Source organism: Ostrea edulis, chromosome 2 (genome assembly GCF_947568905.1).
Source record: "Ostrea edulis chromosome 2, xbOstEdul1.1, whole genome shotgun sequence".
NCBI classification, from domain to species: Eukaryota; Metazoa; Mollusca; class Bivalvia; order Ostreida; family Ostreidae; genus Ostrea; species Ostrea edulis.
Window position 1 is genome coordinate 40,286,877 of NC_079165.1, and position 23,958 is coordinate 40,310,834.

General features: G+C 36.2%; 2 protein-coding genes across 7 annotated transcripts; both read left to right on the top strand.

Moving 5' to 3' along the window:
* Positions 1-4,429: 4,429 nt before the first annotated feature.
* On the top strand, positions 4,430-23,736 carry LOC125679332 (toll-like receptor 1). 6 transcript variants are annotated; one of them, XM_048918476.2, is made up of 6 exons: positions 4,437-5,192; positions 5,400-5,448; positions 8,633-8,777; positions 9,772-9,980; positions 15,289-15,330; positions 23,066-23,736. In XM_048918476.2, exons 2-6 carry the CDS (start codon positions 5,440-5,442, stop codon positions 23,546-23,548), a joined length of 888 nt encoding a protein of 295 aa, XP_048774433.2. In that variant the 5' UTR covers positions 4,437-5,192; positions 5,400-5,439; the 3' UTR covers positions 23,549-23,736. The 6 variants fall into 6 exon arrangements, 5 of the variants coding, with proteins under 5 accessions (XP_048774428.2, XP_056009961.1, XP_048774433.2 ...); XM_056153987.1 differs by lacking the exon at positions 8,633-8,777 and having other exon boundaries at positions 4,438-5,192; XM_048918471.2 differs by lacking the exons at positions 15,289-15,330; positions 23,066-23,736 and having other exon boundaries at positions 4,430-5,192; positions 9,772-13,231.
* Positions 16,557-18,993, top strand: LOC130051670 (uncharacterized). The gene has a single exon (XM_056153988.1). It carries the CDS (start codon positions 16,657-16,659, stop codon positions 17,434-17,436), a length of 780 nt encoding a protein of 259 aa, XP_056009963.1. The 5' UTR covers positions 16,557-16,656; the 3' UTR covers positions 17,437-18,993.
* Positions 23,737-23,958: the final 222 nt, after the last annotated feature.

Here is a 23,958-nt window from a genome sequence, read left to right on the forward strand (position 1 = left end):
AGTAGTGATACCTTTTCACTAGTATTCAGGTGACTGATCAGGCCTTTGGACCTCTTGTTTATATACTGCAGCTGATTCATGAGAAATAAAATAAAAGAATTCTAAACTGGCATTGGAGAGTTCTCGGACAGATAAGAGTCGAAAGGAATAAATATTGCTGGTCTTCGCAGCCGGAGGTTTAAGCTAAAGTTGATCCCCTCATGATGCATCACTCTTTGTCTCTTAACATGTGTATTTCAGATCAATGAATTGTCCAAACGGTACTACCAATCCCATTGTGACAGCTTTTAAAATTATTTATCAAAATTTTGATTAATGACGCACGAAGAAACTTTAAATTTTTAAAAAGCTAGCCTATTTGTTATGCGGTATGGACACCCCCCCCCCCCCCCGTCGTCGTCGTCGTAAATTACGATGTCAGCGGTCTATTTTTCGGTAAGTGAATTAGGAATTTTTAGTTTCAAAATTGGGAAAAATCAACGGTTTTTTTTAAGCTTGGGAATGGTACCGTTTATCGGTACCAGTTATGTAAGGGGGGGGGGTGATTTTAAGAATTTGGGATTAATCATTTTTATCGAAGTCATGTAAATTCTTTTTAAAACATTGATACATGACTTCTGACAAGTAGGCCTATTACGAGAAAGTTGGGAGGGGGGGGGGGGGTGTAATCAGACTGTTTTAACATTTGCATTTGAATTATAAACCATGCCTAGTTTATTCAACGATATCGAGCATTTCATTAAAAGTACGCCGAAACGTTTTGTTTCACATTTCATGCTTTGTACTATCCAAATTATTCGATCTTTAGTTAAAGTTTCAGTCTACTACAACATGGTTTAAAAATTCAGACATTCAATATATTCAAAACATTTAATGAAATATTGATTTAAAAATTACAACATATATTACATTACAGTTTTTAACGATCTACAGTACTGATATACAGCTACTTCTGCATGGAAAGTTTATTTGCACGTCAACAATCACTGTGCAAATATATAATACCGTAAGTTTTCCCACTCGCTTACTAGGAACATATTTTCCCGCCACAGAGACTCGGTGGTCACTCTGCTTTACGTCTATGCAATCACACACTTTTCATGGTAGAAATACAATTTCGTATGAGATATGTCGTTCGCACTAGATATTATGTCATTCGCAAGACTTAATATCTCGTTCGCACGACTTATTATATCGTTCGCACGAGATATTATCTCGTTTGCACGACTTATTTTATTGTTCGCACGATCTATACTCTTTCAGGCATTATTTCTTTCATATATTCTTGAAAACAAAGGAGAACAGGTGATATTTTATTTTCGTAGAAAGGATATTTTCTATGAAATTGGACGATAATATTTGGAGGTATTGGTGACGTCTCCTTATGGTTGAAAAATTCTCGAGAGACGTTATACAAGATGCAATCAATCTTCCTCATTATCATTTTATTAATCACAAATTTAAAGATCTGATGTTGAGCAAACCTACCATCTTCAAATGATAGGCGATCTGACGATTTATGAAAAAGTCCCTGGTGCCATATGGGAAAAGAGCTGGAAAAGCTGATGTAAACAAATATTTGGTGTTAAACTCTGAAACGAGACTATCACCCCGTGTAGACCATGGAAAGATTGGGGTTTTATTTACCGATTTCAAATTGTTTTCCTTTTCTTTGGCCAAGTGATGGAGAATATTTTGAATTTTGTCTTGAATATTAACTACAGACACTGGACACAGTTTCTTCATCTAATATCGTCTAATGAAGCCTCAGTTTCGTCAGGGGCAGGACCTTTTTGATTTATATGAGCTGCATTTTCTTGATAGTGAACAGATGTTATATTAAGATAATTCCACCCCTAGAATTATAGGTTCAATCTTATATTTGATTGTTGATTCTTCAAATAATATATGTTAATAACAAATAAAAATGATAAAATGAGTATGTTGCCGTATCAATAATTCTTTTTTATCAATTATACATTTCCTTAAGCATTATCAAAATTTCACAAAAACTGCAGAAAACGGTATAATAGTATTCATAAAAAATTCATGAAACTGTTTCTCTAAAGATATACAAAATGTTTGTGAAAAATAAAGAAAATATATTGCATAATGGACTTGATAAATACATTTGTAATTTAATGAAAAGAGAGTTATAACACTTAAATTCAATATTGTGAAACATATAATTAATTATTCATATATAATTTAGACTTTTGAAATATTCTATGGTTTACATTTTTTTTTCAGTAACTGGAAAAAGACTCCCAACAAAATTTATGGTCTTCTCATACATAAATCTTATCAAATCGTTGACTATGACGTCGCAGGACGGTGGAACTAATTAATTTCTTCATCAACTGGAAGATCATTTAATCTTTTAGTTGAAATGATGATGTCAGTATAAGCAGGAGTGTGTGCTTTCAAGCACGATGGCAGTTTGAACTTTGTAACGCCTTACTTTAAATGTTTTGGAAGTATCGTTTTTGCCTTCTTTGCATACTTGAAGATTGTATATTTCACTCGGAAGTCGAGGAAATATTTGGGCAGGTTCATTAACTTCTTGAGGGGTTTTGTAAGGGGAAAATTATGTTCATAAGCATCCCAATGTTGGAAAATGTGTGATCAAATATTTTTGCGTAGAAGAATAGAATATTTAGATCTAGAGTGTTCTTTTCCCCCAGTCCTAACCCAAGACAATGAAGAAAAACCATCTGTCACCATCTCCAGGGACATCTACAACCTGGAATGTTTCGTTTTCAGTACAGTCTTCATTTTCAACTGTATAATCTCTCGTAACTTTTACGCTTACCTAAATATAGCAATGAGAAATGATTCTACCAATGTCTGCTACATGTACGTAGACAGAGAGACTCCAAAAGGGATCGTAAAACAATGATTTTTTTTATTTACGGAATATCTTAAGTATTTGTATTGACACCCATTTTGCAATTTAAAAGATCTTTGTAAGATTTAAAAAATCAACCAATAACTTTAAATTGGTGAAAAATTAAGCGTATTTATATTTTCATTATTTTCAGACAAAGGTGTTCTATGCAATAATTTGCTAAAAACTGTTACAATGATAATTATTAATATACTATTCCCTTTGAACAAATTGAGTGTTTAAATTACGAATTGCACGTCAGAGACTTCTGTTATTGGCATTCAAAATTAAAACACGAATAGTTGTTGAGGCAGGTAATGAAAAAATAAATGGTGACTCCCATATGGATAATGAAAATTTCAGTGAACGTATATAGAGATTATCTCTTATTCTTTTGCTGGTTTTGACTTCTTTCTTGTACATATGTGTTACCTTAGAGCCTTGCTTCACGGACGGACCGAAGCTTCGCTCGGTGTTAACAATAATCATATTCATTCATATGTCCATTCCGCGGTGGTCTGGAGGTAGAGCGTTCGCCTCGCATGTCGGGGTTCGAATCCTGGCCGCGACAGACCCAAGTCGTTAAAATAGGTAGTGACAGTTTTATCGGTTTTGTAGACGTCTCCTTCCGAGTGAAAAATTCTCCAGAGGGACGTTAAACAAGATACAATCTATCAATTCCACATATTCCTGTGATACTGAGCTAAAATACACAACGGAGTCATCCACATTTTCTTCGTACTTAGATAATATATTTTATTGAAAATTGATATTAATGGCAAAATAACAACTCAACTTTATGACAAAAGGAATTATTTCAGTTTCTCCATCGTCAACTTTCCATAAATATGTAAAATTTATACGGTACCAATTTTGATGCACCAGATGCGCATTTCGACAAATAATGTCTCTTCAGTGATGCTGAACCAAAATGTTTGAAATCCGAAATAACTATGAAGTTTTAGATCTAAATATAGCCAAAAACAGCGTGCCAAACAAGTGGAGCCAAATTCAATATACCATTATCACCTCCATATGTTGTTTATGCAAGGTGAAGATAACGAACAGTGGTCAATCTCATAACTCCTACAAGCAATACAAAATAGATAGTTGGGCAAACACGGACCCCTGGACACACCAGAGGTGGGATCAGGTGCCTAGGAGGAGTAAGCATTCCCTGTTGACCGGTCACACCCGCCGTGAGCCCCATATCCTGATCAGGTAAACGGAGGTATCCGCAGTCAAAATCAGTGTGCCAAGAACGGCTTAACAATCGGTATGAAACACGTCAGACAGCATTTGACCCAATGCGAGGTTCTCAACTGATTCACTACGCAAGAGTTTGTTCTGTGTATGATCAGTTTTTAAATCGAAGCAGGTTACTGGCAAAGAAGATGATGTTATAGGGGTTTTAACAGTATCGTTTAGTCAGCATTTCGCAAATTCTGTGGTCGTTATAATGATCTAGTTTGCCCATATTAACATAGCATTGGGTCAAATGCTGTTTGCCGTGTTTCATACCGTTATAATGATCTAGTTTGTCCATATTAACATAGCATTGGGTCAAATGCTGTTTGCCGTGTTTCATACCGATTGTTATTTGTAAACGGTTCGTGGCACACTGATTTTGACTACGGAATGCTACGCTTACCTGATTAAGACGGTGATCACGGCGGGTGTGACAGGTCGACAGGGGATGTTTATTCCTCCAAGACACCTGATCACACCTCTCGTATGTCCTGGTGTCCGTGTTTGCCCAACTCTCTATTTTGTATTCCTTGTGGGAGTTTGAGTTTGATCACTGTTCGTTTTCTTTCGCCTTTCATGTGTCTTCTGTTTTTAGTTCTGATTTTATGTATATTTACAATCTACATATATTTTTTTCTGAGTAATTCTTTGTCTTTTTTTCCTATTCCGACAATCAAATCACCACCCGAAAGGTATAAACTGTCACGCCCACACAATTTAGCGCGCAAACATTTTATTATAAGTTTACACAGAAATCAAAGAAACTGTTCTCAGATTATTTTAGGTCTTTTTTTTATTACCTCCCCCCCCTCCTCCGCATCAACCCTTCTCACTGCTTCGTGTCTTCGGCTCCATATATGCGCCCCCTCTCCCCCTAAATGCGAATTCTGGATCCACCCCTCTTGTCAATATGTCTTATCAACCACTTAATCATCGTATCTTCGACTCATGGAAAACAGGAAAAAATTAAATGATCTAAAACAATATCAACGAAACTTATCAGCATACCAGGAAAAATTCTTCTCTTTTACTTCCTTATCAACTTTGAATCATGGAGGTACGTGGTTTGATATTCTTCAAATTCTTAAATCTTGTATGATACTAGTTTATATTTAAAAAAAAAAAAAATACAAATCGTTTTGTAGGTAATTGATCTTTGCATAGTTTATTAGAGTTTCATCATAATTTGAAAAAGTCAAAATAATAATTTCTTAATAATGAAAACACTCTACCTGAACATAATCTAGACTTCTTTGTTTTACAGATGATTATTATAGGAATCATCATTATATTGACGATTCTGAATGATGCAGGTAATCAATAAGTACACTTCTCTCCGATATACACTGTACATATAGTCAGCATATGTTTAACTAAAACAGCAAACGGCGAAGCGGGGCACTAAATCCCCTCCCAACTGCGGCATGTATTACCATTACGAGATAAAATGTCACCATAAACAGGTAAAAAAAAAAAAAAAGTAGTCATTTACAAGACAGAATGTCGTAACGAGATGAATACTGAGATAAAAGTATAGTTTAGAAAACGAAATACCTCAGTTGCGGGATGAAAAACAGTTCAGTGGTTAGAACGGGTGTTGCTAAAACGGAACGGAATTTAAGAATTAAAATGATTAATGTAGCTAAGATAGCACAAAAACTCGGGGGGGGGGGGGGGGGGGGGGGGTGTTAAGATTACAATTTGGGGAATTTGTTTACAAACGGTAAAACAATTTTATCTTAAAATTCTGCATCATAATTCATTAAGCGAAGTAAGCGTTTGTATAAAAAAAAATTAAAAAGCGTTTTACAAGAATTTTGAAATTATGGCATTGACAGATATGTCAGCGAGCAGTGACACTTGTGGGTAGAGAATGGAAAGAACACATGTGGTTTATACCCCCCCCCCCCCCTCTTGGCAAAACGTCATTAACGAACATATATATGTATTTACACATAATACTGTGTGTGTATTGTATGTATAAAACAACAATAATTTATTATCTTAAGTCAACAAGTTAAAACATCTTGTGTTTGATTTATTATTTTGACTTAGTGACTACAGCACTCTAATCCTGGATAGGGAGGACTTCTGGCAGTTCATTTCTAAACTAAATACTTGTATCTTACATTTAGATTAATAATGAGACGACCTTTTAATTCCATTCAAACATAAATTCTCTGTTAGCATATTAGCTATTTCATATATTATGAAATAAATCAGCTAATTCCTTAATACTATGGGTCGTAAAGTTCACCTTAGTTTTCGTTGGGTTTTTTCCAATCTTTCTTTCTCGCTGTATCTCTTGGGTTCAACACTAATCCGCTGGTACGAATTTTCACATAAATTCACCCCAAATGAGGAAAAACCTTTTATACACACCGGACTCGTTCGTTTTTGGTGCGATACATAAATGCATACACCAGGTGTAGAACTAAATACAAATTTAATTATCTTGAAAATATATAGTTCAAATAAAAGCAAGGTCGATTTAAAAAGGCTATGTTTGGGGAAATTGTTGAAAAAAATATGTTATCTTTTACAATGCTGTTTTGGGGGGTTATTCATTGGATGTAAAATTTGAAAGGGGTAAAATTATCATAAATCAAGTCTTTTTCAGTATGTTTATCTTATTATTTTCTTTATTTGTGAAACAATGTTCTGTCACAATCGGGGGGTGGGGTTGGGGCAGAAAAACACGAAACCGGGTAAGAGGGGGGGGGGGGGGCAGAAAATGACAAAGCCGGGGAAAACGATGGTACCCACAGGCGCTTGCTTAATATTTTTCATGGTAAGTTAATGGTTTTAAAATTCGTATATATGCATTAGTATGTAGTATTATGAAACAGTGGATTGCTTCTCGTTCTCTCTGTAATTTCTCCCTCCTTTGTTCATAATAAGCCTTTTGATTTCACGAAATGCTGACCTCCCCTTAACATTATTGCATACAGTACTTTCCGTTCCGTTCCGTGTTTTAGCAACAACCGTTAAAACGGGAGGTCGTGGGTTCAAGTGCCTCTTATGTTTTGACCTCGTCAAACTTAGGTTGGTTGGTTGCATATATTTTAACGTTCCGCACGAGAATTTTTCACGCATATGGAGACGTCACCATAGTCGATGAGGGCTACAAATTGTTGGCCTCTGCTTGGCGCTTACGGCTTTAGAGCAGGGAGGGATTTTTATCGTGCCACACCTGCTATGACACGGAGCCTCGGTTTTTGCGGTCTTATCTGAAGGACCGCCCCATTTAGTCACCTCTTACAAGAAGCAAGGGGTACTGAGGACCTATTCTAACCCGGGACTCCACAGGATGTCAAACTTACGACGTAAAAGATAGGTGGTGTTCTTATGCCTAACGCTCGTCATTTAGAATAGCAGGTCTTTCGAATGAGACGTACAGTCACGACAGGCGAGATCAATATGAAAAATCCCATCTTATAAACCCTGAATTTGGATATGCTTAAACACACGCACACACAACATTCATTTCTCAGGCAATAGTAGCCCCCTGATGATAACGAGACATTTCCCTCTGGGGGAAAAGTTTTAACTGTATATGAATCATGATTTTTAATTGATCGGACAAAATAAAACATGATGGGGATTTACGAGATTTTAAAGTGTCGTAAAGCTGAAGATTATTCGAATCCAAGTTAGTATGTCGTCTGCCCTCACTTTATCTGAAGGCCGTCCGTTTGTATTACCTTAGCGACTCTTTTGTTTGGGGGGGGATAGGAAACAAAACCCAACCCCAACCCCAACCCCAACCCCCTCACTTCAAGAGGCTTTCAATTTTCAATAACTTTGCTTGTTAAATCAATTATCACCGGCGCCATTATTACGGGTATTTTTCACGATTTGGAATCTATGGCAAAAATAGGTCAAAACTAGCACTCCGCTAATTCAAAATACTTAGTCATGATTCAAGGTCACCCCCTACATCTACATGTCAAATGCTGTCTGACGTGTTTCATACCGATTGTTAAGCCGTTCTTGGCACACTGATTTTGACTGCAGATAACTCCGTTTACCTGATCAGGATATGGGGCTCACGGCGGGTGTGACCAGTCAACAGGGGATGCTTACTCCTCCTAGGCACCTGATCCCACCTCTGGTGTGTCCAGGGGTCCGTGTTTGCCCAACTATCTATTTTGTATTGCTTGTAGGAGTTATGAGATTGATCACTGTTCGTTATCTTCACCTTGCATGTACGGCGAGCTTTGTATGATGAAATTTTATTCATGTGAGCTATCTAATAAAACACAAATGATAATAACTACTGAATTTTATGTAAAAGTTACAGTGTGTATTTTCTTTAGGGAATGCTATTTTAGCAAAAGCCTTTGAAATTTTCTGTTAACTTCAGATTTGTTTTGTAATTATGATATGAAAGGTGAAGATAACGAACAATGATATATATTGAGTCTGATAGCAGTTACTTAAAAACTGTAATGTAAGATTGATTGATGTTTTCCACCACACTCAACAATTTTTCAGTTATTTGGAGGCGTCCAGTTTTTATTGGTGGAAGAGAGAACCCGGATACAATGTACCTGGGAAGAGACCACCGACCTTCCGAAAGTAAACTGGGAAACTTTCTCACTTACCGGCGCGAGCGGGATTCGAACCCGAGCCGACAGAGGTGAGAGGCAGTGTATATTGAGCGTGATGCTTTAACCACTCGGCCACGGAGGCCCCTGTAATGTAAGAAATGCTAGTAATATTTTTATATACAATTTTTATATTGTGAATTTCAGAGTCCCAATTTAACCACCGAAAAATATTGTTTCTCTCTTATTTCAATGCTGATATCTTGTTATGGACATTTCAACTCTTTAATTTTCAGTGAATAAAGGCAATGTTGATCAATGACACTGACATTTTTGTCGACAAAAATTGTAGCTGTTCTTATTCTGAACAAGTAAACTACGTATATTATAAGTGATCGCAAATTGGCAAGGAGTACAAATGTAGTTTCTTCGTAGTCTGTTACAAGGATTCTCATCTCATTCAGTGTAACACCCCCTCCCCCGAAATTTAGAGGAATTACAACATAATGAATTTAGAATGCAAAACACTTTTATGTGTGATGTCTTCATATCTGCCCATCAAACATATTCAATCTTTTAAAAAGTATGTTTGTATTAACGTTTTCCTTTTCAATTAATTGTACTTTCTCCCGTATCAGTATTGGAAAACGTCAAATTTTCCCGTGGGGATCCGGGTCAGAATAGGTCCTCAGTACCCCTTGCTTGTCGTAAGAGGCGACTAAATGGGCCCGGGCGATCCTTCGGATGAGACCACAAAAACCGAGGCCCGTGTCACTCACAACGAGTGTGGCAAAATAAAGATTCTTCCCTACTCAAAGGCCGCAAGCGCCGAGCATACGCCTAAGTTTGGCAACTTTTTGCCGGCAATGGGTAACGTCTCCATATGAGTGAAAAATTTTGGAAAAAAAAACAATATACAACTAACCAACCAACCATTACTCAAATTCGTCAATATATTTTTTGAGCAATTATCATATAATGATAAATAAGTAGTATTTAATGTTATATACGATTCAATGCATCTGTGAATGGATATCAAAGAACAAAATCGAATACTAGTAATCATTAAATAGAAACATAATTTAGTTTCAGTAGTCTCTACACCTGTGTGTAAAATGGACCCCTTCACCAATGATGTAGGAAACAGAGGACTGGTCTGGAACTGCAGTAGAGGTTCATTGGATGTCATTCCTAACATTCCATCTACTGGAAATTTCACAGGCATCATTGGATTAGACATATCGTTCAACAAATTTCGGAGGATCTCTAAATCAACTTTTTTGAACACCACAAGGGTAACAGAAATCACGTCTTTATATCTTGATGGGAACGAAATAATTGTAATTGAATCTGAAGCATTTTCTTACTTAACAGCACTGGAAATTCTTCACATATCCAACTGTAGTCTTTCTAAATTTACTCTAAGAAACAGCTCATTTTCCAGAATGGAAAACCTAAAATTACTGGAAATCCTAAACAACGACTTTGTGTATGCTGGATATCCATCCAGAGAGTTGTCACGGTTGACGTCTTTGCAGACATTGTCGATAAGTGTGTTCAAAAGGTTTTCTTTCGATGAGAATTTTACATTACTCCGCAACCTCCAAACAGTTCTTCTATATTCTCAGAATTCGGGAATCCGCTTGACAAACGAATCTTTCATGGGCTTGAGATTTTCGCCAATCACTAGTCTGTACATTTTTATCCGTCAATACGGGACCAACTGCGATATATCAGACAACGTGCTGCAATGGTTTCATGTCGTCCGAGTGCTGAATATGAGAATATCTTCTGCATGCAACGTTACTCGAGTTTTAAGATCATTAAAGGCATTGGAGGGTCATACAATGGATTATTTTATAGCTACGTACAACGTTCAGGAATTTGGAGATCCTGTTGTATTAGATGAATGGGCCGTTGGTCCAATGTTAAACATGTGTATTAAAACAGTTAATCTTGCACATAACAATATCGGAAGTCTCGCTGTAGACGTGAAAGGGACACTGTTTGAAAAATGCATTCGGGACCTAGATTTGTCCAACAATGTGTGGGGAAGTTTTCATATCTCTTTTGTAAGATTCTTGACATCATCGAATCTAAAACAATTTAATCTTGAAGGTGCCTGGTATTTGAGTGATTCATTTAATTTTCAAATCCAACGATTTCTGGCCCCAAATGTCACAGTGTATTTGGCTAAATCGCTTGAAAAAATCAATTTTTCGCACAATAAATTTCACCCAGTGTTATTAGACCATCATAAAATGGAAATAACTTTGGCAGCAAATGGTTTGAAAGAACTCATCTTACACCATTCTAACATAGAGGGAACAATATTTACGAAATTTCAGTGTCCAAATCTTGTACTCCTGAATATATCTTTTATGTTGCTTGAATCTGACCACTATATGTTTTCTTGCGAGCTCTTCTGTTCATTAAAACATTTAGAAACATTAGATGCCACAAAAGCATCACTAAACAGAATACTGAACCACAATGCTGATTGTTTTCGGGGTCTCAAGAATTTGAAATCTCTAAATATATCTTCCAATGAACTCACATTTCTGCATCCAGAAATATTTAGAGAACAAATAAATACTCTAGAAACATTGAATTTAGACTACAATCTGTTGGAAGTCATTCCGCAGGCAGTATTATACATGAGATTTCTTTCCCAGTTCTCTTTGCGTTTTAACAAAATCAAAACAATATCGAAGACGGACTATAATTTAATTTTAAATCACTTCAGTGATAAGTCTATTGCAATCGAAGGGAACCCACTGTTCTGTAGTTGTAAGTATGAGCAGTCTATAAAGTTTATTCGACTTATTGAAAGGAAATTTGATGATATAGTAATATTAAATTGTAGTGAATTTGACGGGAAACCCCCACCAAATTTACATAGATTGTTTGAATTTAGTAACTGGAGGGCGTATCAGCTGTCTTGTGTTGCAACATTTTGGTTAGAATTTTCAAGTGTGCTTGTCTGTGTTGCCATATCAATCACAATATCCGTCGTACTTGTTTGTAAATATAGGATATTTCTGGAATATATCAGCCTTCGTTTAAGACTTCGACTCCGAGGTAAGAAATACGAGACGGAAAAGAAACATTACGAATACGATGTCTTTATCTGTTACTCGGCCTATGATCAAAACTGGGTCATCACAGAACTTTATCAAAACCTCACAAACTCGGATATGAAAGTATGTCTGGATGAGAAAAATTTTATACCTGGACGCCTCATTGCAGAAGAAATTGTAAGATGCATTGATGAAAGTCGCAAAATATTGTTCGTTATTACAAGAAACTTTCTACAAAGTAAGTGGGCTGGATATGAAGTGCAAATGGCTATCACACATGCATTTCATAATCATGTGGAGTCAAAGATAGTTGTTCTTCTTAAGGATAAAATACCTCTAGGAGATATGCCTGAGCAACTAAAACGCATTTGGTGGAAAATCGTGTGTTCAAAATGGCCGATGACGGGTATGGATAGAGATGAGCGATTATTTTGGGAGACTTTGAATCTTTCAATATCAAATGATGTGTATTAGTAATTTCCTAAGCAATATGTGCATGTAATTACACTTGTCGTTTTTTTGTTTTAGTTCACCTGAGCTGAAAGCTCAAGTGAGCTTTTTTGATCGCCTGTTGTCCGTCGTCTGTCCGTAAACTTTTCACATTTTCAACTTCTTCTCCAGAACCACTAAACCAATTTCAACCAAACTTGGCGAAACGCATCCTTGGGTGAAGGGCTTTCAAGTTTGTTCAAATGAAGGGCCATGCTCCGTTCAAAGGGTAGATAATCACAAAAATAGGGTGGGGTCATTTAAAGATCTTTTCCTAAAAAAGCACGGGGCCAGAAGAGCTGACATTTACATGAAAACTTCCTGACATAGTAGAAATTCAAGTTTATTAAAACCATGATACCCGGGGGTAGGGTGGTGCCATAATAGGGGATCAAAGTTTTACATACAAATATATAGAGAAAATCTTTTTTAAAATTATCAAGAACCACTGGGCCAGAAGAGCTGAAATTTACTTGAAAACACCTGGCAAAGTTCAGATTTAAGTTTGTGAAAATCATTACCCCTGGGATAGGATGGGGCCACTATAGGGATAAAAGTTTTGCATACAAATATATAGGAAAAATCTTTTTCTTTTCTATTTTAATTTCTCAAGAACCACTGGGCTTGGAAAGGACAAATTTATATGGAAGCTTTCTGATATAGTGCAGATTCAAGTTTTTTAAAATCATGACCCCGGGAGTAGGATGGAGCCACAATAAGGCATCAAAGTTTTACATACAAATATATAGAGAAAATCTTCTCAAGAACCTGACATAGTAAAGATTCAAGTTTGTTCAAATTATGGCCCCCGGGAGTAAGACGAACCCACAATAGGGGATCAAAGTTTTACATACGAATATATTGGGGAAATATTTGTAAATCTTCTCAAGAACTACTGCGCTAGGAAAGTACAAATTCTGGCATAGTGCAAATTCAAGTTTGTTGAAATCATGCCCCTGGGGTAGGATTGGGCCACAAAGGGGGATCAAAGTTTTACATACAAATATATAGAGAAAATCTTTTAAAATCCTCTTTTCAAGAACCATTGGGCCATAGAAGTTTACATTTACATGAAAGCTTCCTGACATAGTGCAGATTCGAGTTTGTAAAAAAAAAAAAATCATGGCCCCTGGGGGTAGGTTGGGGCCACAAATGATGATCAAAGTTTTGCGAATATATAGGGAACATCTTTAAATATGGACCAAGGTGACTCAGGTGAGCGATAAGGCCCATGAGCCTCTTGTTTAAAAATCCACACCTTTCATGTTGTTTAGATGGTCATTTTTCAAGGAACTTATGATTGTGTGAATACGATTTTTCACAATTCAATTTGTTTCAGTGATTCATGTTATCAATGGTGGGGAATGTCCGTTGTACAGGATGCAAGAAGGGGATCATATTTGAAAAAGCAGCGAAGTTTACAAATTGTGTACACTCAGTCCAAGTTCTTGTTTAGCTTCTCTCCTTGTCTTCTACAGCTGTACCTATAGGACCAGCAGAGCATGATTTCTGTAAAGTATCGTGGATCACCTACTGAACACAGTCTATAAACTCTCGTGAATCACCTGCAGAGTACGGTTTCTATAAACTATCGTGGATATCACACACAGAACAGTCTCTATATAGTCTCGTGAATCACCTAGAGAGTATGGTCTCTATAAACTCTCGTGGATAACACACAGAGCATGGTCTCTTTAAACTCGCGTGAATCACCAACAGAGTACGGAAACTATAAACTCTCATGGATAACGCACAGAGCACAGTCTCTATATAGTCTCGTGAATCACCTACAGAGTATGATCTCTATAAACTCTCGTAGATAACGCAGAGCACAGTCTCTATATAGTATTATCTTAGAGGTGTTCTCTTCTGGTGTTTCCACAACAATTTACGCTGGTCATATAGTATGGTGGGGAGATAATTCACATTTTAACATAATAGATAAATGATGTTCTCCTTAGTGTGAAATGTGATCATAAGGAACAGTGATCAATTTCAAAATTCCCACAAAAATGACAAAATTAAAAGTAGGGCAAACACGAACCCCTGAAAACACCAGATGGGGGATCAGGTGTCTAGGAGGAGTAAGCATTCCCTGTTAACCGGTCACACCCGCAACAAGCCCTCTATATAATTAGTCCCCTACCGACAAAGTCGAGGGGGACTTTAGGTTTGCGCTCCGTCCGCCTGTCTGTCTGTCCGTCAGTCCTGTAAATTAGTTTTCCGGACTTTTTTTCATGTGATTGTAGATATTCATTTGATATTTGGTACATCGCTTTGTCATAACAAGTTACAGATCAAATTCGAGTTTCGTCTCCGTCAGTTGATATTTCACTAAGTTATGACACTTGGACTTAGAAAAATAAAATGCATTATTAGTTTTCCGGTTTTTTTTTATGTACTTGCTGATATTCATTTGATATTTGGTACATTGCTTTGCCATAACAAGTTACAGATCAAGTTTGAATTTCGTCTCCGTCCATTGATTTTTCACTAAGTTATGGCCCTTGGACTTAGAAAAATAAGCTAAGCATGAATTATTAGTTTTCCGAACTTTTTGTATGTGCTTGCAGATATTCATTTGATATTTGGTACATTGCTTTGCCATAACAAATTACAGATCAACAGTGAATTTCGTGATTTTTCGTCCAGTTACAACCCTTGGACTTTGACAAATATAGCATGAATTATCAGTTTTCTTGACTTTTTGGCTGTGAAACCATTTCCCTGTTTTCCATAAACTACATCCACTTCGAATACTCTCCGCGCTTTTCTTGTCATGCCTACAGATATAGATGAAACTCTACATTACTTCATTTTGACATGAATTTAGAGAGAATTCCAGGTAATTTATTTATACTTTCAATTTAATTATTGCACAAATGTTTTTGTATTATAGGACTAGGTATTATATATCTATATATGTATCTATATCTTATCATGTACCTTAAAATATGCTTTTCAATCTTTAGTTATGCTAGAAATTTGAATTTTACTAGTCCTATATTTTCATATATATTTTTATTCTTGACAGCCTTATTTTCCCATGTACACTCATATAAAGATCCTAAATGTGGTGAGTCCCAGGCAACTCAAAGTAATATATCATTGCTTGCTTTTAATTATCGTCATGTATATTACATTATTATGTCCCCGAACACATAGTGTCGGGGGCATATTATTGTTTTTGCTCCGTTTCTTATTATTCTTATTATTTTCTTCTTCTTTTTTTTCTTTCTTTTTTTTTTTTTTTTTTTTTTTTTTTGCTCCGTTCCTTATTATTTTCTTCTTCTTATCCCCCCGTGTGGACCCGGGTGTGAAAAGAATAGGTCCTCGGCACCCCCTTTTGCCTGTCGTAAGAGGCGACAAAATAGGGGCAACCAGTTTGCCGTGGGTTGCAACCCGAAGGGACGGAGAAAGGGATCCTGGTTGCTGAGGTTTATAGACACTGGGGTTTATAGTGTCTGTTGTCCAACACTTCACTTTGGCCCCAACTTCTGCTAGACGGGAGGTCAAGTTTGACCCGACTTGATCAATCGGCTGGTCATGCCGAGCTGGTAATATCTCCATGAAATAGTATTGATGTACCTGCAATTCCCTTATAAGTATCCTTCCTGTTTTTGTAATTTTCCGATACACCAACATTTTCATGTCGATATGTATACATCAAGCGGTGGTTCAGGGTCAATCAGGTAAATTTTATCTGAGTATAGATTCTTTGTATCCTTAGGGTCAATCAGGTAAACTTTGTCTGAGTATAGATTCCTTGTATCCTCTTGGTGTCAGTCTTACAGGAAGTCCGTTTGACTTGACATCGCCCTTTTTGGCGCTCCGTGGCGGGCAGGGAGCAAGGACTCCGAAATATTATTCATTTTACTATGGCTTCTTTTTAAAAAAAAAAAACACGTTGTTTCTCAACAGCTTTGGAGACGCCTTTCAATGATGCACAGATTACTTCTGTAAACGAGCACTGGCCCCGTTTCATCACACTTGAGGCAAAACTTTCAGAGACACAAACAAAACCTTTAACAAAAGTATCTCCTTTTGTTATACAAAAAGGCCTACAAGGAATAATTGGAAATCCAAAGTCAGTCAAAAAATTGAAATCTGGAGCTCTTCTTATTGAAGTCTCCAAAAAACAACATTCAATTTCCTTACTAACTTTGAAAGATCTAGCCGGTATACCTGTGATTGGTAAAACTCACTATGGACTGAATCAGATTAAAGGCATCCTTTTTGACAGAGATCACGACCTGGATGGCGTTCCTGAGCAGGAAATCCAAAAAGAATTGGAACCCCAGGGAGTGGTCAATGTCAAAAGGTTTACCAAAACAAAAAATAAAACAAAAAAAACCGAAATGACACCATTGAACCAACAAATACATACCTGTTAACGTTTGGAATGCCAATACTTCCAGCAAATATTAAAGTAGGTTTTTACCAGATGAAAATAGAAATGTTTGTGCCAAATCCGCTGCGTTGTTTTAAATGTCAGCGATTTGGCCATGGCCAAACAAACTGTAAATGCTCCGAAGCCTGCTTCAGGTGTGGTGAAGAGGGGCACGATGGAAAAGGTTGTCCAAAAGAACACAAATGTAAAAATTGTAAAGGTGACCACATGGCCTCCTCTAAACAATGTCCGATCTGGATAAAAGAAAAGGAAATACAAAAGATTAAAGCTGAAAAACGCATAACTTACCACGAGGCCAAAAAGCTTGTAAACATGTACAGTATTCCTAAACCAAATCTGTCATCGTATGCAACTGCTTTAAAATCACCCTCAATGAAGAATATGTCGACACAAGTCTGTCAGAATGATATATTCCCGCATACTTCTGTAGTAACAACAACAGTTTCGTTGTCACCTAAGGACAAAAGTAAAATAAACTCGACATCTACCTCTTCAGGGTCCACAACTGAGGTTGTAACTGCGACTTATGCAGCTGTTGTAGCTGTGACGTCTGATAAGCCTGCGGCTGCAGACACCACCAAATCGTCTGGAAGATGTGACACGTCTCCACGGAAAAACAAATCAAGACAGTATAACGATCTAGTGCCCAAGGGGGCAAAAGATCCCGTCACTATACACAACAAGAAATGGAGAACAAGTTTTGGAGGAAATGGAGTTTACTCCATCAAACTCTCCGTCACGAGTTCGGAGTCTTTCTCCAAAAAAGTATAAAGGGAGGATATCCCCGGTGAGACATAAAAAATCATGAATCATCCAACATTTATTCAATGGAATTGTCGAGGTTTTAGAGTAAATTTCAATGAACTATCGTTACTCATTCAGAAACATAACCCGCTAGCCATATGTTTACAAAAAACACATTTGAAAAACACAGATAAGATACGTATTTAAAAAACCATACCATGTATAACCATTATGCTCAAACAGACAGGGCCTTTGGTGGTTCTTCAATAGCAGTCCATAATAACTTCATTCATGGCCAAATAAATTTGAAAACAAATCTTCAAACAATAGCAATCTCGGGAACTCATAGATTTAATACAACAACTTCCAGCCCCTTTCTTACTTATGGGCGATTTTAACGACCATAACCCGCTATGGGGTAGTGATAAGATAACAAATAAAGGTAAAAAAAAAAAAAAAAAAAAAAAAAAAAAACAAAAAAACAAAAAAAACCTGGAAGATGCAATTTCTCACCACAATCTCTGTAATTTTAATGACGGTTCTAACACGTATCTTCATCCAGGCAATGGTTCATATTCTTCAATCGATATTAGTATACTTGATCCCTCTTTACTTTTGGATTTAAACTGGTCTGTACATGACGATCTGTGCGGAAGCGATCATTTCCCTATTATTGTTAAAGCAAATAATCCTCCAGAAAACAATCCTCTTAAGAACTGGAAACTCGACAAAGCTGATTGGTCATGTTTTGAAGCTCTGTGTCTGCAAGATATCGCAGCTATAAAGTTTGAAAACCATCCAGACCCCATTCAAAAATTTACTGAAACTTTATTACAATTTACAAATAGCAAATAAATGCATACCCAAAACCTCGACAAATTCTACCAAAATCAAAAAACCATGGTTTACAGAAGAATGCAGTGAAGCAATTAAAGCTCGCAAAAAAGCAGAGAGACTATTCACAGGCTTTCAAGTGACATTTTGCAAAAAATAAGGGACATTTTTAGGGCAAAATTATTAAAAAAAAAAAAAAAAAAAAAAAAGCCTTTTAAAGGATTTTTAAAGGGCTTTTTAGACAAAAATAAGGGTTAAATTTACAAATCAATAGGAAAGAAAAAATGTTTTACTCACCATTTCCAAGAGCAATAATACAACAAGAGGCCCACAAGCCGTATTGGTCACCTGGATACTAGTGAAAAAGTATCACTACTTCCATGGGCTATGAAATCTAGAAAAAAATCTATTATGAATATCTAAGCTAAATTCTAATGTTCAGGAACAGTATAAAACAAGATGTGTTCTTAAAACTTCACTGCGCTCAAAAGTGCATACACTGATGAAAGGCTTTAAATAATAGGTGTATTAACATTAAAACATCAAAATATATTACTAATTTGGACTCATCCTAAAGTCATAACCCTGGGTTGTGAAATTTACCATTTTTTGTACATCCTTTTCTGCTATTCTTAAGTATGCATTTAGATTTTATACAGTATCAGCAAACTTACATATAAATACTATGTACTAAGTTTGGCCCCACCCAGAGGTCAAAACCCTTACTCGCCAGGGGAAAAATCAAATTTACAAGTTTAGTAAAAGTCTACTTACTCTATCCATTTAGTTTCAAAAGCACTAAAGAAAATGTTATTTAAGTGTTTTACAAATAAACACTATATAATAAGTTTGGCCCCGCCCTGGGATCAGAACCCCTACCCCTGGGATCATGAAATTTACAACTGTGGTAGAAGCTTTCCTGCTCTACATCACTATGTATTTAGTTTTTCATACATGTGTGTGGTTCTTGAGAAGATGTTTGAAAATTGGTCAATTTTGGGCAGTTTTTTGCCCTGCCCCTAAGGCCCCAGGGGTGCTGGAGTCCTGAAATTTACAATTTATGTCCTCCTTCTCCCAATGATACTTCATACCCAATTTGAAAAGAATTGGACTGGTAGTTATTAAGAATAAGTTAAAAATGTTTAATTGTTAACGCACGACGACGGACGACAACTAATTGCAAGTTTACCCAGGTGACCTAAAAACCAATTACCCACTCAGAAGATAATACCAGTGGTCATCAACAGCCATATTCGGCATTCAGCACAAACCATGATATAATTCAGGTGGACTCCCATGGCTCACAATCAATGCTGAATATAGCTGATAACCATCAAGATGTCTTCTGAGATGTACATTTAATCAACATATTCATTTTCTGAAAGTATACTAAGACTAAATTTAATAAATTCCAACACTTACTTTATGTCAAATTTATTTAAACTTTCAAAATTTGAAAATGTAGGAATTTCAACAAAAAATTAGGGCTCTTTTTTAGGATTCTAAAGCTGAAATAAGGAAAATAAGGGCTGTTGTAGAAATATAGGAAAATAAGGGCCCGCTTGAAAGCCTGTATTCAATAGATCACCAACTTCCTTAAATCTGAATAATGTTCGCATATATCGAGCAAAGGCTCGTAGAACCATAAATATAAGTAAACGAAAATCCTGGAAAACATTTGTATCAAATCTAAATTCGCATACTCCTATGAATAAAGTTTGGAATGCGATTAGGAAAATAAAAGGAAAAGGTTCCGGTAAAAAATATCAACACCTAAAGGTGGGCAATCAAATAGTCACAGATAAGAAAGACATATGTAACAGTATAGCTAATACTATTTCTAAAAACTCATCAAAAGACAACATGAGCCCAAATTTTATTTCAAAAAAAGTAAAGAAGAACAGAAAACTGGATTTTTAATCTGAAACCAGTGAGTGTTATAACGAACCATTTACGTATGATGAGTTGTTGAAATCTCTAGAAAAGTCTCATGATACAGCTGTAGGCCCGGATCAGATCCATTATCAAATCATAAAACATCTTCCTAAACCTACCAAGGAATGTCTTCTGCAAATTTTTAACATGATCTGGGAAAGTGGTTTTCCCATCTCCCTGGTCACAGGCTACAATTATTCCTATTCCAAAACAGCGAAAGGATCATTCAGATCCTAATAATTATCGACCAATAGCCTTAACAAGCTGTGTATGTAAAACCATGGAACGGATGATCAATGAACGCTTGATATCGTTTCTCCAATAACATTCTAACTGATATACAATGCGGTTTCAGGAAAAATCGAACCACAATCGACGAGTTAGTAAGACTTCAAAAAACCTATATCCGATATGCCTTTGTTAACAAAGAGCATGTCGTCTCTATATATTTTTTTTATTTAGAAAAAGCATAATTATACCACATGGAAATACGGTATCTTTAAAGACCTTCATAATATAGGCCTTAAAGGGCATTTACCAAACTTCATCAAGGATTTTTTAAGTGATAGACATTTCAATGTTCGTCTAGGATCTACATTTTGAGACATTTTCGAACAAGAAATGGGCGTGCCACAAGGAAGTATTTTATCGGTTACATTATTTAGTCTGAAAATAAACAGTCTAGCTGATGTTCTTAAAAACGACTTCCATAACAATGGGTAGTGATTTTACGCCCATACGAAATAGACTGTTTAATAGTGTACAATCAATGAAATAACTATTTACAAATATTGACAATCATTATATTATACAATATTTACAAAAATGCGACTTTTACAGAAAATTTGAAAACTTTTATAATACAACTGTTTATATACACGAATTGTTTTTAGTTTTTTAACCTTTTTTTTTTATCCCGTGGGGATGCAGGTTAGAATAGGTCTTCAGTACCCCCTTGCTTGTCATAAGAGGCGACTAAATGCGGCGGTCCTTCGGATGAGACCACAAAAATCGAGGTCCCGTGTCACAGCAGGTATGGCACGATAAAGATCTCTCCCTCCTCAATGGCCATAAGCGCCGAGCATAGGCCTAAAAGCCCTTCACCGGCAGTGGTGACGTCACCATATGAGTGAAATATTCTCGAGAGGGACGTAAAACAATATTCAATCAATCATCCAATCTTTATATATTTTAAACTTTTATGTCCGTCGGATTGGACGTTAAAGGGTGTCCCGGGTCAAGGATCACAACCCCCTTGGCACGCAAAAGATCGGTTCCCTGATGTTCGAAAAAGAGTAGGCTCGCTGGGGGCTGTCAGGGAAACTCAAACATTCACAACCACACATCATTCAATAAGTGAACCGCCGTAAAATGGCTGAAATATTGCCAAAACGGCGTAAAACCTCAACAGATCAATCTTCTTATTATTCCTCTTCTTTAGTGAGAAATTTGTCCGCGCGATTTTATGAAAGTGCTTCGACAGATCCACTTCAAACTTTGTGAGCCGATAGGGGGTCATAAGGAGGGGTGCAATCAACTTTTCAAAATGGCCGCCGTGTCAAAATGGCGGCCAAAAACGTCAAAAAATCAAGGTTGCCTCATTTCAACCAAATTCTATTTCTAGGGTAATTTGGTGAACCCGAGTCCATTTCCACCATCAATTTTTTTTTAACCACCATTTTCAAAATGGCCGCCATATACCGAAATATTTAAAAGTGTTACATGTAAAATATCTACAAAATTTGGGTTCTGGGGGTAAATCGAGGGTCCACAGTTCACTTGAAGCATCAGTATTTCCTTCCAATCTATTTTCAAATGTTTCAAAATGGACGCCATTGAAGAAAATCGCGGCCAAAAAAGTCCGTCGAATTTCAACCAAATTAAGTTTCTAGGGTTTTTTGAGGATCCTGAGTGCATATCTGGCATTAAAAACCATTTCTGACATGGGGAGGTGTTCAGGGACATTTTTATTGGCATCCCAACACAGTTATAGCTCGTTCATATTGAATTTATATTGTGTGACTATCATAATCACGCATGCTTTTATATTGTGGGACCTGGTTATTCTTGGACGAGCTATATCTATAGTTTTGATTGTTGCTTATTATCCATCTCCTTTAATTTAATTCAAATGATGTAAACATTAAAAAAAGAAGATTTATATTCATTCTCACTTTAAAGCTCAATGAGGCTCTTGTCCAAGAATGACACTAACATGACCAACCTATATATGAAAATAGCATGCTAGATAGATTTTCCATGTACATCCATATATAAGTCCTCCATGTGGTGGGTCCCGGGCAACTCAAAGTAATATACCATTGCTTGCTTTCAATAATCATCATGTATATTTCATTCACATTAAATTTTTTATGACTACATAGATCATAGATTTCTTCGTATGATAGACAATTGTTTTGTAGTGTTAATAATTTAGTGCTTAAATTTGTAAAATGGTGTATTGCTGTGAGGCTGAAGGTCATGTTAATATGTAGTGAGACAAATACATTTAAGAATTACTTTAAAATAATTTTGAAAACACTTCAAATTCCCTAAAATAACTTTTACTATACACAAATACATTAATTTTGTATGTCCCAAGTATTTATGTCTTTGTCTCATTATTTAATGTATCTATATGTAGTTTAAGTAGTTAAAAGCAATAGATAACAGCATAATCTTACCCAGAGATAAGATCTGAAGTACATAATGAAACATTCCAACACATTTGTTTTTTAAATTTGAGATTTAGATATGTTTTATGATTTTCTCTTGAGAGTGTTGTATTGTAATGTTTCACTATGATATTTAAATGCTGTTGGTTTTAGATTCTTACCTGCTTTCTATTTGGCTTTTTTATTGATATGATGCTGCACATTATTTACAGAACTGTAAGATGAATACAACGACAATTACTAATCTTGAGGAAATTGCAGAGGAGATGACCAGTAAAGGATACCAGCTAGAGGGAGTGTTTTCAAAAATTTCCTCCAGAGTACCACAAGAGCATGCTTCCTTCTTTAGGAAAACGCTTGATGAAATGCAAGCAATGGCACAAAAATTAAGAGCAGAGTTCACAAATGTAGAAAGCGTTTATACTTCACTGAAAAATGGAGAACAGGAAATCAGAAATATGAGGAAAACCGTATCAGAATTGAAATCAATGAACTACAAATTGAAAAGGAAGTTGGAGAAATATGAGACAGATGACTTTGATGATTCTATAATGTCCTCACAAGAGGCAGTAGTCTCTGTCTCTGAGGCCACACCTAGTGCCCCGGCCACGCCATCTGATGTGACTGTAGGAGAAGAGGAGGGAACAAAAGAGGGGGAGCAGGAATCACCATTGAAAAAAATTAAAAAGGAGTGATCTACAGACTTAATGAACTTCACCTTTGTTTATTTCAGTTACAAAGGCATTATTTATATAAAGCCTGTTGTTATTCTAATTTTTTCATAGACACACAGATAGTATTGTTTCTTATTCTGTGAAAATGTATTAAATGAATCATATTGCTATTTTTTGTAATGGATATGTAATAAAGCTTTTTTCCCAGTTCCGTGATGTCACTGTCTGAAGTATGCCTCGGTTGAAGAAAAAGTAATTGAGTCAGAACCTGTCATCAGATAGGAAGAGAAAAAAGATCCAGTACTTAGTACTATGTTACTGTTTTAATCAGTATCTTGTCACTTAATATTTGGTATGCACCCTCAAACTCAGTTCTGTAGAACATCAACTTTATGCTTATCATATGAGTGTATTTTTCAAGTATTTGTGGT

What these genes read in the sequence shown, in the direction of transcription:
- LOC130051670 (XM_056153988.1), top strand. Translation starts at nt 16,657, where the DNA reads ATGCCAATACTTCCAGCAAATATTAAAGTAGGTTTTTACCAGATGAAA.
- LOC125679332 (XM_048918471.2), top strand. An exon ending in TCGAACCCGAGCCGACAGAG is followed by an intron (nt 8,778 to 9,771) that starts GTGAGAGGCAGT and finishes AACATAATTTAG; the next exon opens with TTTCAGTAGTCTCTACACCT.